At 37.5% G+C, this 14,491-nt stretch overlaps 1 protein-coding gene across 5 annotated transcripts in view; it reads right to left on the bottom strand.

The window, feature by feature from the left end:
- The window catches only part of EPS15 (epidermal growth factor receptor pathway substrate 15), a 67,821-nt gene that overhangs the window by 28,325 nt on the left and 25,005 nt on the right, over window positions 1-14,491 (bottom strand). For all 5 annotated transcript variants that reach the window (XM_057367044.1, XM_057367045.1, XM_057367048.1 and 2 more), the window contains 10 exons: window positions 11,521-11,562; window positions 7,500-7,589; window positions 7,099-7,146; window positions 6,025-6,120; window positions 5,563-5,628; window positions 4,995-5,120; window positions 4,515-4,574; window positions 3,550-3,750; window positions 2,569-2,714; window positions 1,582-1,741 (listed from right to left, as the gene is read on the bottom strand). In XM_057367044.1, coding sequence (XP_057223027.1) covers window positions 1,582-1,741; window positions 2,569-2,714; window positions 3,550-3,750; window positions 4,515-4,574; window positions 4,995-5,120; window positions 5,563-5,628; window positions 6,025-6,120; window positions 7,099-7,146; window positions 7,500-7,589; window positions 11,521-11,562 — 1,035 coding nt within the window. The remainder of the gene's footprint in view (window positions 1-1,581; window positions 1,742-2,568; window positions 2,715-3,549; window positions 3,751-4,514; window positions 4,575-4,994; window positions 5,121-5,562; window positions 5,629-6,024; window positions 6,121-7,098; window positions 7,147-7,499; window positions 7,590-11,520; window positions 11,563-14,491) is intronic.

Raw genomic sequence — 14,491 nt, 5'->3', positions numbered from 1 at the left:
TGAGTTCAAATCTTGAGCAATAATCTTGGACAAAAAATTTCTTTCATATCAACAAGACACCACCTCTTGAAAAAGCTCCAAATGAGCTGTAGGTTCAGCTCAATTTATAAAAATAAATTCTTAAGGATTTTCCGAGCTAATTGAAAGCTAACTTACCTTCTTACACAATATTCTTGCTCATCATTTAAGTTAGTAATGAAATAATCACATTGATGTCTTTAAGAGTTTTATAAAATCAATTTACACCCACAGAACAGCAGTAACCAACACTGTTCTCATCTAATGTGTTCTAATCACTACATTTTCTGCAATATCTTCAGGAAAACCGTGGGTGTTAATCCTAATGACAACTGCCAAATGCCACACTGGGCTACTACTATTCTGTCACCACTTCCCCAGYAATTTCAGCAGGAAGATGAGAGTGTTTTCTCTTTTCAGTTCAAGCAGCACATGCTGCCAACAGGAACAGCCACGGAGGTCTGGGCTCAAGGGAGAACCTCAGGGTTATTCCAGATGAACAACCCTGGAAAATGGCAGAACTTGAGATCGTAACACACGATGACACTCGAGAGAAGGGCTGAGCTAATTCACTGACTGTGTGAGAGTCTTGAAAGATGTTCATTATTAAACCAACAGACAGTAAAATATTAGAAAAGCAAAGTTTCTCTAACCTTGAGAAAGCAGAGTTAACAAACTGACAGAATAATAAGGATGAAAAGCAGAGTGGTGCAGAATGGAAAAAACAGTCCAAACTAGAAAAGAGACATAGAAAGGAAAGCAAACATATAAAAAAGATTAGTAGAKTTGCAAATAAAGCAATTACTTTTTAAAAACAGAATGTAAAAACAAATTATATACCAGCTACAGAAACTCAAAAAAGTTGCACCAAATTTTGAGTTTCGTTTTTTCAGCTGTGAATTTTTCATTCTGTTTAAGAAAGTTGTAGACTTAGGTCAATGTATTGCACAACCAAGAAAAGGTAACTCACATCAGACTTCAYGATGGGTAAAATATGAAGAATTTGTGGTGACCTCTACCATTCTGGTAACTAATTGAACAGCTGAGGTACAGTTTACAGCTGGATTAAGATAAATGGCAACCAACAGATTATGGAGGTATCCAAATTATCTGTGAGGTATAAAATGGAGGTCTATTTACTTAAAAAAATTTAAACACATAATTCTAAACTTTTATTTCATATTGTTTCCAAACTTATTAAAAAAAATCAATGTAAAAAAGGCAACTGAACCCATTAGGAGAAAAGCATGGAACTTGTGCATGTCATTTCAGATGGAAACTAAAATTTCTTTAAAATGGCAGCAGAAGGATTATTCTTTCAAAAGAGAAAATAATGCTTTCCCAACATAAGACCTCTCTGCTTGGTTGGCAGGTGTAATTAATGACAGCTTAATTCTGAAATATGGATGGAAGCTTTTATCAATTCTTTGCACCTATGACTTGTTTTCCTCCTGATATTAAGATAAATTTAAGGTATGCCAGCACTTGAGGTTGCTTCTAGCGTAGCCTTTAAAATTAACACTATTCTGACATTTACACCAAAAATGCCAAATCCATCCTTACCTTCTGTAAGCTGACACCCCTGTCTGAAGGTGGAACCATCTCTGGAGTCAGAGCCTGAGGTGGATCAATGCCCTTYGTTAACTTCTGATTAATTAAATAGAAAGCCAAAGCAAACTGTTCCTTGGAAAGCTTTCCGCAGTCCTTGGTGTCACAAAGAGCCCTGTACAGAGATGCACATGAAATAAAACAAATCCTCATTTCTCCAAGGAAAATTGCTAGGATATATATCCTCTTCTAAAACAAAACAATATCAACATAAAGCACAGTACTAAATAGGAAATATCACTCAAACAACAGGAAACAACACACAAATCCCTTTCATTTTGCATGTTGAGGCCCACAGCTCTGCTCTGGTGAAAGGCACAATCAGGGCTGTAGGTCACCAGCAACACCTGAGTATCTAAGGCCTTCCTAAATTAAAGAACTTTTCAGTCAGTACAAGTTTATTTAAATTCTCCTGAATTAGAGGCTGTGTTAACCATAACTTAGGAAAACAAAAAAGTTGCTCCTATCAGAGTGCCCCGCAACGGTTCATTATGGGGAAAGAATTAAAAAAACAGTGAGGGTAATTAATGCATTGCTGTAATTAATGCATTGCTACAATAAATGCATCGCTATAATAAATGTATAGCTGTAAGGGAACGCAAGCTGTAGAATGGGATGGAACATAAATYTTGCATGCTAAGAATTTTATAGAAACAATTCCCTTTACCAGTACATGGGTAGGATCACTGATTAGACACCTGCGATGATGAAATGTCTTAAATACACAGGGATAGCTGAAGTGCAGTATTYGTAAAAATCTGTGTTCAGGCAAAAACCTGTTTTCCCCCCATTTCTGTCCCAAAGCAGAAGCAAGGAAGTTACCACTGATTATTCAAAGGCCATGCTATTATATACAAAAACCTCACTTTCAGAAATGTCAGCATAGCAAGAAGTGAGAACGATGCCATCATCTACACAGCTGTCACAGGGAAAAAAACCTACCAGATATGTGCAAGGAGAGCAGAAGGCAGTCCTGTCTTCAGGAATAGTTCTTTGGCTTCCACACCTGACACAAATCCATCCATGTCCTTGTCAGTTTTCACAAAGATCTCATCGTACTTAATTTTGTCTGCAGGCGATACAACCCACTGAAGTGGGACGAGGATGGAAGAGAAAAAACCAAAACCACAATACTCAGATAACAGGCAAGTTCTGTTTCCCATTCAGAGTTACACAATTCAAAGGCTACAGCACAGATTTTTTAAAGTGATGCAGGTGCCTATTTCATGAACCAGTTTTATCTTCCAAAATAGACATGCAGAGATCCTCAAGCAACTCCAAAAGCAGAAGCAAAGCATTTCCTCAGTGAAGCACCAAGGCTGGCTGGGGCTGCTCTGCCTCTTTGCCCATGCAACAAGGGCACTCCTTGAAGGCTGGATCTCCTCCTCACCACTGTGCTCAGTCACAGTCCTGCTGACTGTTTGGCTSTACCAATTTTATTCCCCTTTACAAAGCTGGGAAGCTTTAGCTGGAGGGACTGGAAAGCTGCTCAAGCCCAGGTCGTTAATACTCAGCACATTCTAAACTGTAGAGTTTACGTTAGAACAAGGTAAAGATGGGAACTAGRGACATTTCTGTAACTTGAGCCATTTTTCACAATACTCAGCTATTATAAAGATGTTTGGGTTTCTTTGAAACTTTTTTTTTTCAGTTGGATGCCTTAAAATAATTTATTTTTAAAATAGCTTCAAAATCTGTGCTAAATAATTACTCTTTTATCCAACTGTTTGTATCTGAAGACATCTAGAAAAAGTAAAACAGGGTAAATTTTACACCTCTCCATCTTCCCATCAGCCTCCTAAAATTCATTAACCAAGGCAAGAAGAAAACTAAAAACCTGTATCAAGACTCTTCATAYAGACAATCCGAAGCCCAGCATTATGAGCAGAAATCTTCTAATCCCCAGTAACTCCAGAACTGTACCTGTGTTAAAGGTGTTTTGGCAGCTAAAATGCCTACAGGTGGCAAGGACTGATGAGACTCTTTGGTGGATGTTGAAGATGGAATTAATGGCATTGCTCCTGGAACACTAAGAGGTTTTCTCTTGGATGGTGGCACCAAAGCTGCAGGCAAGGACATTGGCACTGGTTCTTTCTCCAAAGCACAGTAYACCAAAAACATGGCCTGAAATAGAAAAAAAGGTGTGTGGATGTAAATATATTAGAAATATATATACATATGTAGAGGGAGAGACTAATTAATTATCTAAAAATAACTCTGTAGCATTTTTTCATTATGTTTCACCTTTACAAGCCACTCAACTGATGCAGCTCATTGCCTTCGAAACTGCATTTTTATCACTGCTTTCTTTTGAGGTTCAGGGCTTAGCAAATGAAGTTCAGTATCCTTTAGAACATTAAAATAATTTTACAAGCTTGTACCAGTACTTGTGGAATTTCATTTGACAGAAGACTTCAAACACTTTATTTATCACCATTTTTCCAGCAATTGCTCCAATTCTCATCTCTTCTTCTGTTGTGGCCATCTCTTATTTAACACTTCTCATATTATTTCATCAGTATTGGCATTAATAGAGTTAAAATTCYAACTTGCTGTGAACTTTCCTCAAGGATACCTGGAGGCATTCAAGTTCTATAAATACTGAAGGTTAAGGTAAAACTTATCCAGTGAAAATACTCAGTGGCTCAAGGGACAGCAGATCTCAGGTGTAAGTTTTTAATGGCTCATTTAACCCACAAAGAAAGTTACTGCTGTGTACTGAGAGACATTCAACAAGCTGACAGAAACATTAAACAGCACTAAAACTTGATGAAGGACTCTGAATAAAAATAATAAATGAAGCCCACAGTCAGAAATTAATACACAGTGCATCTACTTTAAACCTTGCCATAAGGCTTTCAAAACCCCAAGAGGCAGAAGATACTTACAACTGCAAACTCATCTCGATCCAACATTCCATCACGGTCAATATCACTCAACTCCCACACCTACCAATAAAAAGTAGAATATAGGGATCTTTGACTAAGCTGCAGCAGTTTCCTACTTAAAATGTCATTAAAAACAAATGTAAGAACAGCCTAATCCTTAACAGCATTAGYTTTCAGTGAGCGATGTAAATTAACATAAACCATGCAAAAGCAGATAAATTCTTAAGCTAAAGACAGAGGCACCCTGCCCTGACCCAAGGGTTAAAGAATACACATAACTGACACACTGCAGTAGGAGGTGATCTACCCAAATAGCAAAATAAATTTTATTTTATTTTTCAGTTTAAYAGTTGCACTCCAGAAGATCTCATTTAATAGTTAGGCTCAATACTACAGAWCTTCAATTTGAAAAAGAGGTATTGCTGAGTGCAGCACAGGTATTATTTGTGAACTGACAATTAAGAAGAAAGATTTCCTTACTCGTCCTAAGATATCCACTGGCAGTTTTGAGTTAAGGAGCACAGGTTTCACCTTATCCCCTGACAACAGTCCATTCACTGGATTCAGGCTGTCAAAAATAGCATCGTACTTGACCTTGTCTTCCACCTGCAGGGGCAGAAGAAAAATATTACTTATGCAAACAGTCAGTTTGTAGCCTAAGAAGCAGAAGTTCTTTCAAAAGTGTTAACTTTTTTTTTTTAATAAACACATATTGCAGTTCCTGATGCTTATAAGAAAACATTAAAAAAGATATTATTTTTAAATCAGATAGAGACTCACCATAACCCTGTGAGATTTGTTGTTCAATTATTTTCATGGCTTCAGGTAACAAATCCTTTTTTTCCCCTTTATTTTAAATTTCTAAACGTGAAGAGATTTCCCAAGGGTCAAGTGATCTTATTAAATTAGGTCTATTAGCCCARTTACAGATTTGACAGAAATGGTAACTATCATACTTTATAAACRTAGCATTAGATTTTTCTCAGAAAGATAGGTTTTCTTGCAAACCAGATTAATAGTTCTAGGTAACATCTAATATTTAGATTACCTTTACAGCCCATGGTACATCACTTGATGCTGTTCCACTGAGTAGCAAAGGACTACTGGTATCAGTCTAAAGAAAAACAAGGGAAAAAAACACCAAACACATTAAGAGACATGATTCTGACTTTGCAAAACCACCCCCTTATTTGAGAAAGTGCTTCTGAAAGCCAGACCTKCATTTTAGTCATTCCAAAACTGAGAGTATAAAATTTAAAATGTTTATTCCATTAAGGACAACACTAATAGAACAAATACCATGTACCTTCAAATTATATACAATTTTATATTCAAATCCCCACTAAAACATGTAGCAGCTTATTCCACGTTGCTTAATCCTCCCCTGTTGTAGGGCCCCATTGCCCTACAACATCACCCACTGAAGTGTTTGGTATTTATACCAAATCTTCCTAATTGTTCACTTAAAAGCAGTTCTTACTAATATGCTCAATTAAAAAAGAAATCTTACAAATCTTGGTGGAGGAACAGGCAAGTTAAGACTATTCAGGGAAACATCCAATCCATTCTGTGCACACGCTACAAGTCGCAGAGCCACAAAGAATTCCTATGGGAAAAAAAAATACATTCTGAAGGATTTATTATATGAAAATATAAAATAATAGTAAATTTTCATAAGAATTAAGAGCTTTTCCAGTACTGCTGTATGAAAAGTCAGACATGACTTCAAAGGGGGTCAGAAAGTGACAGAAAGCAGCAGYCAGCAACTGCTGGATTCCTCCAGTGAGATGAAGTTTGCAATTAATTTTCAAAGAATTTAATAACTTCCTGACCAGTGCAGCCAGTTCTCAGCACTCAGTTCTTCTATGACAGAACAGTGAAAATCTGAAGTGTAATTACAGCTGTTTATCTTGGAGGAACTAAGCTGATCTCAAAGACGGTTGATGGAAGCAGAGGAAAACAGAAAAATGAACCAAAAGAGACCCAAAAAAACCCCAAAATTGTTTGGTAGACATTACAARCTCCTCCTCTTCCTACCATGGCAAGCAGCAGTTCCCTCTCCATGACTGTTATTTAAGGAAATGTACTTCAAATCAAACAGCAACACACATCAGAGCTTGTGGTAACACCATTGAGATGTAAAGTYTGTCCCCACACTGCTCATTRYCACAGCTTGGGAAGSACAACRCCAAACAGAACRGATGAATGTCAAGTCCACCAAGATTAAGTAAGAATTTTGAAGACTGTACAAGGATTTTAATTTCTGTGTTGTTTCCTACAAGATTATGAGGAAAAAGTCACCTTCTAAGTAAACTCAGTACATTAAACTTTAAATTACTTCTCAGCAGATTGCACAGCTACACATCAGCCCATTTTATGACCTGAAGAAAAGCTGATGAGGCAGCTGAAGGTTTAATTTATTGTAGCTTCCACTCAAATGGTAATTACATAGCTAGCTAAAATCAGAAAAATCTGGGGGAAAAATCACTTTGAAAAACTGCTTTCCTGAACCAGGAATCGTAACTTTCATCTTGTTTCAAGGCTGGCTAATGGTTAGAGTCACACASCACAGAAATAATCGTACCTGTTTGTTCAGGATACCTTTGCCATCCGTATCAGCCAGATCCCAAATCTAAAACATAAAAATAACAGAGACAAAGTGTTCACAGCACTGAAAGGAAGTTGGCAAGTCCTCCCTCCATTTAACAATGGACTCCTGAAGGAAAGTTCACATCTTAACTTCCCTAAGAGCTTCCTTAACACTTATTTGTGTTAAGACACAAATTTAAATGTTGCTTTAATTTTCACCACAAACTACATACATTGTAGAATGAGCAAGGATTCTGAAATGAAAACTACTGAATAGAACAACTGAAAACACATCATATATTCTGTAGTACTACAAAATATTTTAATTTAAACAGGATACTAACTAAAGCAAGAAGACAGTTTAATGAAATAAATAAAATAATTGTTATTAAATACCTTTCCAAGTACCAAATCTGTCAGTCCAGACTTCTTCAAGAAAACAGCTGCATCAGAAGCTAATACTCTTCCAGCATTAGCAGAGTCAACCTGGGGGAGAAAAAAACCCTCACATRACAAACTAGTTTTTGAATTGATGCCATCTCTTTACACAGGCTYTTGAAAAGCCACCAAGGAAGAATGCTCAAGTTAACAGTCACTTTGAAGACAATCTTCTGAACCTATCTAATTAGCCCTTTGTAATCACAGGCCTTTCTTTTTGATTCCATCAAAACATGTGATTTTTAAGAGCAGAGAACCCCAGAGTTTGATTACATTTCATTGTCCAGCTCTGCATTCATTACTGTTAGGGTCTGAAAGAGAAGGCTCTGCTTTCAAGATAACTTTACCACCACAGGAGAGGGAAATGCTTACTCCCTAAATTGAAACTTATTTACACAATGAAGAAGCTGGTGATATTGGCAGAATACTAAACCAGCATGCATTTCTCCCTGGATCAATAGGGAGATCATTGAAAGAGAGTTATTCAAGCTCCTCAGTGGAAATGGTACCTAAAGTAAACCTGTTCAAGTGGAAAAAGCAAGAAGGAAAACTTACATCACCTACATGGTGATAYAAGGACATGAGAAGCAGAGGAAAAGCTGAGAATCCTTGAGAGCCTGAGGAAAAGGATTCTTAAAAAGGGCACAGTATGGAAAGTAAGACAAAGGGCATCTTCAGTCAGTTCATACTGTCAGCCTTACTACATCACAGAGGTAGGCTGATGATAACAACTGCACCATTTACAGTCTCACAGCTTTGTGTTTAAATACAGAACATATTCAATATTGTGTTTGGAACACAAGACCAACCACCCAAGTTCACAGGTGCAGCACACACGAGGTGCTCAAAGCTAACAGCTTCCAAAAATGGGATTAGAACTGGGTRCTCAAAGACTCAGGGGAATTTATCRTTTGGAAAGAACGCTTCAGCAGTTTTCTGTAGACACTTCTGAAAGGGAACAAAACACTCTGAAAGCAATCCCCAAAGCATAATTTAATATGAAAGTGAAAACATCTTTTGTTTTCAACCGGTATGATTTTAATTAGGAGAGTGTTTTTCCTGTAATTGAGGATGCCCTGGTCARGACAATAAAGTCACAAACACTTCAACCTGGTAGTTAGGCTGAGTTATGGGAGAGCTGTTCATCTTACAGGTTCAAGGTTGCCAAGATGGTCCATCAAACCCCCTTCTTAAATAGAGGAGTCGACCTTGCATGTAAATAAGCACAGCAATTTTGGCATCCACTCAGAAAACCTTCAGCCTAAGACTTTCCTTTCTTGAAAGTCACAAAACACCACAGTATCAGCTGTATTTAGTTTTTATTTCCACTAGTCCAAGCCAGAGGAAGGTGACTTTAAGGGATTTAAGCAGGATTCTTATTTAACTCCATACTGATCTAGTTTCTTTTTGTACAATTAATTATCTCAATTTAAGTAACTATTTTTGTAAAGGGCTGATTTCCATTCCTTTACAAATTCCTAGGTTTGGAATGCTGGGGTGGGGGTATTTATGTTTGATTACTGCACTGGGATGATTGCTGGTATTTGTCAGTTATACACCAGCTTGGCAGAGCTTTTTCCCTGATGTGCAAGAAGCAGTTTCCACAGCTGCACAAGCCAACAACTCTCTTGTTACAGGCTGTATTTTGTAGGTGCAGGAATTATCAGAAGTTACAAACATAAATCTGATGTGATTAGGTCAGAAGGTTACAATGAGAAGTGCTTCAGCTCAGGGTTCATCAAGAATTCAGCACTGCTTCCCTGCTGCACTGCATCACGTGATTAAGYAATTTCCTAGTGCTTTATGACATGCCTTTAAATTTATTCTTTAACCTCATCCTGCTTTGAGTCAATCTATAAAAGCTTAAACAGAAAAATATTTATCTGAAAGAAAAGAGTCTCAATTCAAAGGCTGAGATTCCAATCTCMTTCGAAGTACAAACCCCACGATTTACACCCATTTCACAACACACCTTAGGCCAGATGAATTCCTTTAAGTTTGTGATAAAACTGGAAACGTCCTCAGCATCAGAGCTGTTTCAGGTGATGAACTGATTCATATAAAAACATGCTCCACCATGTTTTCATATGAATCAATTCATCACCTGAAACAGCCCCATAAGCACCGATTACAGCACCGTAAGACCAAGTGGGAAATGTCTTTCTAACATTTCTGTTCTGAAAGTTGACATCTGCTTATCTGAGGAATGGAAGGAAAAGTTCCCTAGTAGAACTGAATGTCTTTAGACACGTTTGAAACTCCTCTTTAGGAAAAATGCTTGCAGCAAAGAGTTCATGTGAGCAAGTCAGAAAAATTATCCTCTGGAAAACAAATCCATTGGTACTACTTCCCTAACAGTAACATCATGTTTAAGGAATCCCTGCTCCTGTACACTACTGAAACCACCGGACAACAAACAGTGCTCCAGTTTCACCAGGCTGTGTATTCCAACAAATGGAAGACACTGACTTGGGAACCAGGATCACATTTGTGTTTCAATTCAGTTCCTTTATCTGAGTTTTTGCTCCACACTTCAGTGGTTGAGCAACTGCAGCCAGGAGGAAGAGGCAGACATGTGGCAAAGGAGGTACATGGCAGTGACAGTCAGAAGGACTGAGCTAGGAAATGCAATGTGCAGAACAATCAGTTCCCAGCCTTTTTTTTGTGCCCTTATAATGATACCTTATGATAAGGGRCTCTCCTGAGGTTTTTAATCCAGTGCCTAGAGATAAACATGCAGTGGATTTGTCCATCTGAAGGAAAAMCTCGTGAGGGTGATACTATCTCCTTCAGCCACCAGGAGCCATCTGAACTTAGATCAAGGCAAACTCTCTCTTCTTGTTTAGCAATTTCAAATCTGCTWCTCTCCTGTAGCAGAGAAAACCCCTTACTAAAGGAAAATGGAAAGCTCAGACTTGTCAGGCATCATAGCTGATACACTTGAGCTTTTGCATTTGATAATGGCACTAATCCTCCAAGCACAATTCAAAAACAGAGAATGGACAGAAATCATGGTCCTGTCTCTTAGACAAGTTTACATTCTGATGCTGACACACAAAAGAAGTTCCTAAATAAGGARGTCATATACACTATAACCTGTTTTAGGACAGATAAGAACATCACCCGTTGCACAAAGGAAGGAAACCTTCCTATAAGGTTCTCTTACAGGGTTCATTGATTACTCATCAGGTCTACTACAAACCAAAATTACTTTAAATTGCTTTATACTGTCATGTAGTTTAAGTTCCTTGAAAGTCTTTACATTACATTTGTACAATAAAGTACATTATATATGTGACAGAAAATACTGTCATTATAGAATAGGTGAAACAGCTATTTTTTAAAAAAGTTGTATTTATAGGAATTAAGGCACCTTAGTACAGCTGGGTCAAAATATAGAAGACAAGTGATAAGTAAAATTCATATGCCTGCATTTTATTTATATATTTTTTTACTTCATAAAGTCAAAAGCTTTGCATCTGTTGAATGAAGCTGCAAGAACTACAGGCATTMTACTTGCATTCAGTGGCCTTCTACCCAAATTTCACTCCTTACAACATCCTGTAATCAGCTCTGGGGATATTCTGAGAGAGATGCATGTCTTACATGACGCTAACTGAGCCACAAAGGCAAGAAATTCATCTTCACTTGTAAAAAACAACAAAGAACTTATCAACACAGCATTTTAAAAGAACTTACTCCATTCTAGGACCTCACAATCTATTAGAACTGTCAAATGATGAGGGTCATACACACCTGGCAGTTCCCTAGAAAATAAAGGTCACCTTACAACCAATATTAAATTTCTACCAATATAGCTCAGACTTAAGCACTAGCTACTATTAAAATACATTTTAAAGCACTGTAATTTTTCTTCAACTTTTATTGTTTACACACTGTTGGCCAGGCTGAGTCCATAGCAAAAGAATATCAATTCTTTCAAACCAAACTGAGGTCTGTTATTTCAGAATATACATACCTGWCGATAGAATTTCTCATACACAGGATTTGCATTCGATAGCTGTAAAAGAAGACACAGAGACAAAATTAGCCCTGAAGATCCATACTTAAATTTCCCTCTCCCTGGACAAACAAAGACATAAAGCAGTCTCCACTGGTCTTTAAAGAAGAATTAAGGATTTATTCTGTACAAAGATGAGGACCACGACAGCTCTTGGTGCTGTAACTTTTAGAAGACTGACTTCTTGTTTTGCAGTCACTGACACCAGCCCAGATCAGATTTCCCTCAGCCAGGTCACCAGGTGAGGCTGTGTGAAACAGGAACTCTTAGGCAACATCGCCTATAGGCAAAAGCAGAAACCTGAAACGACTCAGGCTAGGAAGTGCTCCCTAATATTAGAGTGCAAAGCAAGATAATTTCATTTCACTATCCAGTGCACTATTCTTTAGAATTTAGTGTCATATGTAACCAATCTATAAAATGTTCAGTTACCCAAATTAATCCCTCGATTCACAACTAAATCCACATCAACAGTACTATATTAAAAGAGAGTAATATTCTAACTTTGGGTTTTGTAACTTGAACCCTTGTTGGAGACAACTTCTGCCTTCATTCCACTGCCATCTACCAGACATTCAGGGCTCACCTWAAGTTAAGTGGACAAGGATAAAACAGCTTCTTTGGAAAAGGCTCTTTCTTTATTTTTAAATTATTCTTAGTAATGAAAAGTATCTAAGACCTGGAACAATGCAAAATGTAATCTCTTGGCCTGCACTAAATACTCTTGCCCAGCAGGTTACCAAGAAATGAGGTGTTAGGGTTACCTCTCTTCCCCAATGTAAAAACAGGCACAAAATCAGACACTGTTTTCATAAAGTGAACATTGCCTAACCCAAAGTCATTTATGCAAAGGATAACCCTAGAACTCACAGTGTCTTGCCYTCACAAACCCTGTGGGAACAACTGAGCATAATACAAGCTAATTACACAATACTTAGTAAAAAAGCCTTGATCACACAACTTCAAATATCATCCAAAACCAGAGTTCTAGCCATTAAGAGGAATATGATCTTAAACCCCAGGATTTACAGACCTTTGGACAAACAAAATCCAATAAAGCAGCTTCCCTGGATTTAAAATTTACAAGTTCGAATAGAAATATGGAAAGCAACAGTATCATGTATGCTGTCAATCGCATACTTGTAAAAACCRTTACTACAGATTGTATAAATGTGACAGCTTAAATAAAACCACAWCCATTTTCCTACAGCAACAGCTAATACAGCTGCTCTTCTGGCTGAGTACTCCATGTTCACAGGTGATGATTATCAGAAAATATTAAGAGAAGATGTTTGGTAGAAATTAGTTTAGTGGGATCTTGTTCCATTACAGAAAGTGTGCACCATCACCAGAACAGAAAAATGATWAGAGTACAGATAGAAATAAGAGGAGAGCTTCCATTCAGAGCTTATTCAGCAAGTACACTGCCCCAGACTCAGCTTCTGATTTTCTAGCTGTGTTTTTGTGCTTTTTGAGTATTTGAGGGGTTTTTTGTTGTTGTTTGTTTGTGATTTTTTGGGGTTTTAGTGGAAAAGGAGCTTACAACCAGTAAGCTTTTATTTGATTGCTGGGAGGTGGGTGGGAAATACCTYTCTCATATCCAGACATGAAAAATTACATATGCTGGGAAACCATCATTGGTATTCACTGCAATACYTCCATTTTTATAGCTTAACCTTGCTCTGACTTTGCTGGGGTACCCAWAGACTTTTATTATTTCAGCCATCAACTAAGAATGCAGTTACACATCCCTTAAAATAGSCTGACAAAATATATTCAGGTTTTGCCAGCCCTCAGACTACCACAACACCAATAAAACAAACAACTCCCAATTGTTTTCCAGCACTTTCACAGCACACTGTATTTTCTTACCTAAACCTCACATGCCTTATTTACCCACTCACCTACACTTTGCACATCAACCTAGAGGGGTAGTTCTCCTAAATATTCAGTATTTGATTTACTAAGTGTTACTTCATTAGAATGTAAAATCCAGGCACAGGACAAAATTAAAGCTCTGAGCACAAAAGTAGAACAGAGCTGGCCAGCACATCCGCTGGAACCACCAATTCTTGTGCTTCATCCCTCTTGCCCAATATCACCCTTTGTTCAGCCAAATGTTTCTTTRTTAGAGCCAAACTGATCACTGTCACTCCTGGCCAGGAAACATGGTGTTGAAGTCCTGCAATGGAAACACCAAGTGCAAAACAATCTTGTCATTCAGTACTTAGGAGTACAAGCCAATAATTCTTATTTATTTCATTAGTGTTTCCAATATTAATTTTAACATCAGCATCACTGCAGTAACTGGAATTTCCTGTGAATAGAGTAACAGTAGTAAAACAGTTTCCCAGACTATTTATTAGCAATGGACTTATTTTCCCTTCAAAATATACCCCACAATAAACCAAAAGATGCAAACATAATCAAAGATATTCTCCTGCGATAAGAAGAATAATACAGTTCAACACCTTTCTGAGTGCTGCTGTAGAATTTACCTGGCAAAATTCTTTTTATGGGATTTGTAACAACCATTTGCAGATAAATTCAACTTGTTTTAAATGCAAAAAGGAGGAAGGGAGAAAAGGTCAGATTCCACAGCGTACAGAAATAGAAAGACATTATTATGGCTCCATTTCAAAGTTGATCACTTCATAAGGGTAATGTGTGTTGTAGTAATTACAACCTTTGATACAAACCTGTGAACTTTAGAATGCTAACCTAGGAAATAAAAAACACCTTCAGGGATACCAGTCTTTTTCATCTTCTGTTGTCAATCCCCATGTTTTCATGCCTCTGGCACATTTGCATTTAGGTGTACTAAGATATTATTACCAATCTGTCCATCCCATGCAGCCACAACCTTCCTTCCAAAAAGGCTTAAAAACAAACAAACAAAAGCTGTCTATCAAGAAAAATAAAAGCAATT

The sequence above is a fragment of the Malurus melanocephalus genome, unplaced genomic scaffold (genome assembly GCF_030028575.1).
Source record: "Malurus melanocephalus ecotype Western Australia unplaced genomic scaffold, MMel_1.1 scaffold_74, whole genome shotgun sequence".
In the NCBI taxonomy this organism is placed as follows: Eukaryota; Metazoa; Chordata; class Aves; order Passeriformes; family Maluridae; genus Malurus; species Malurus melanocephalus.
This window is presented reverse-complemented; position numbering and strand designations above follow the sequence as displayed.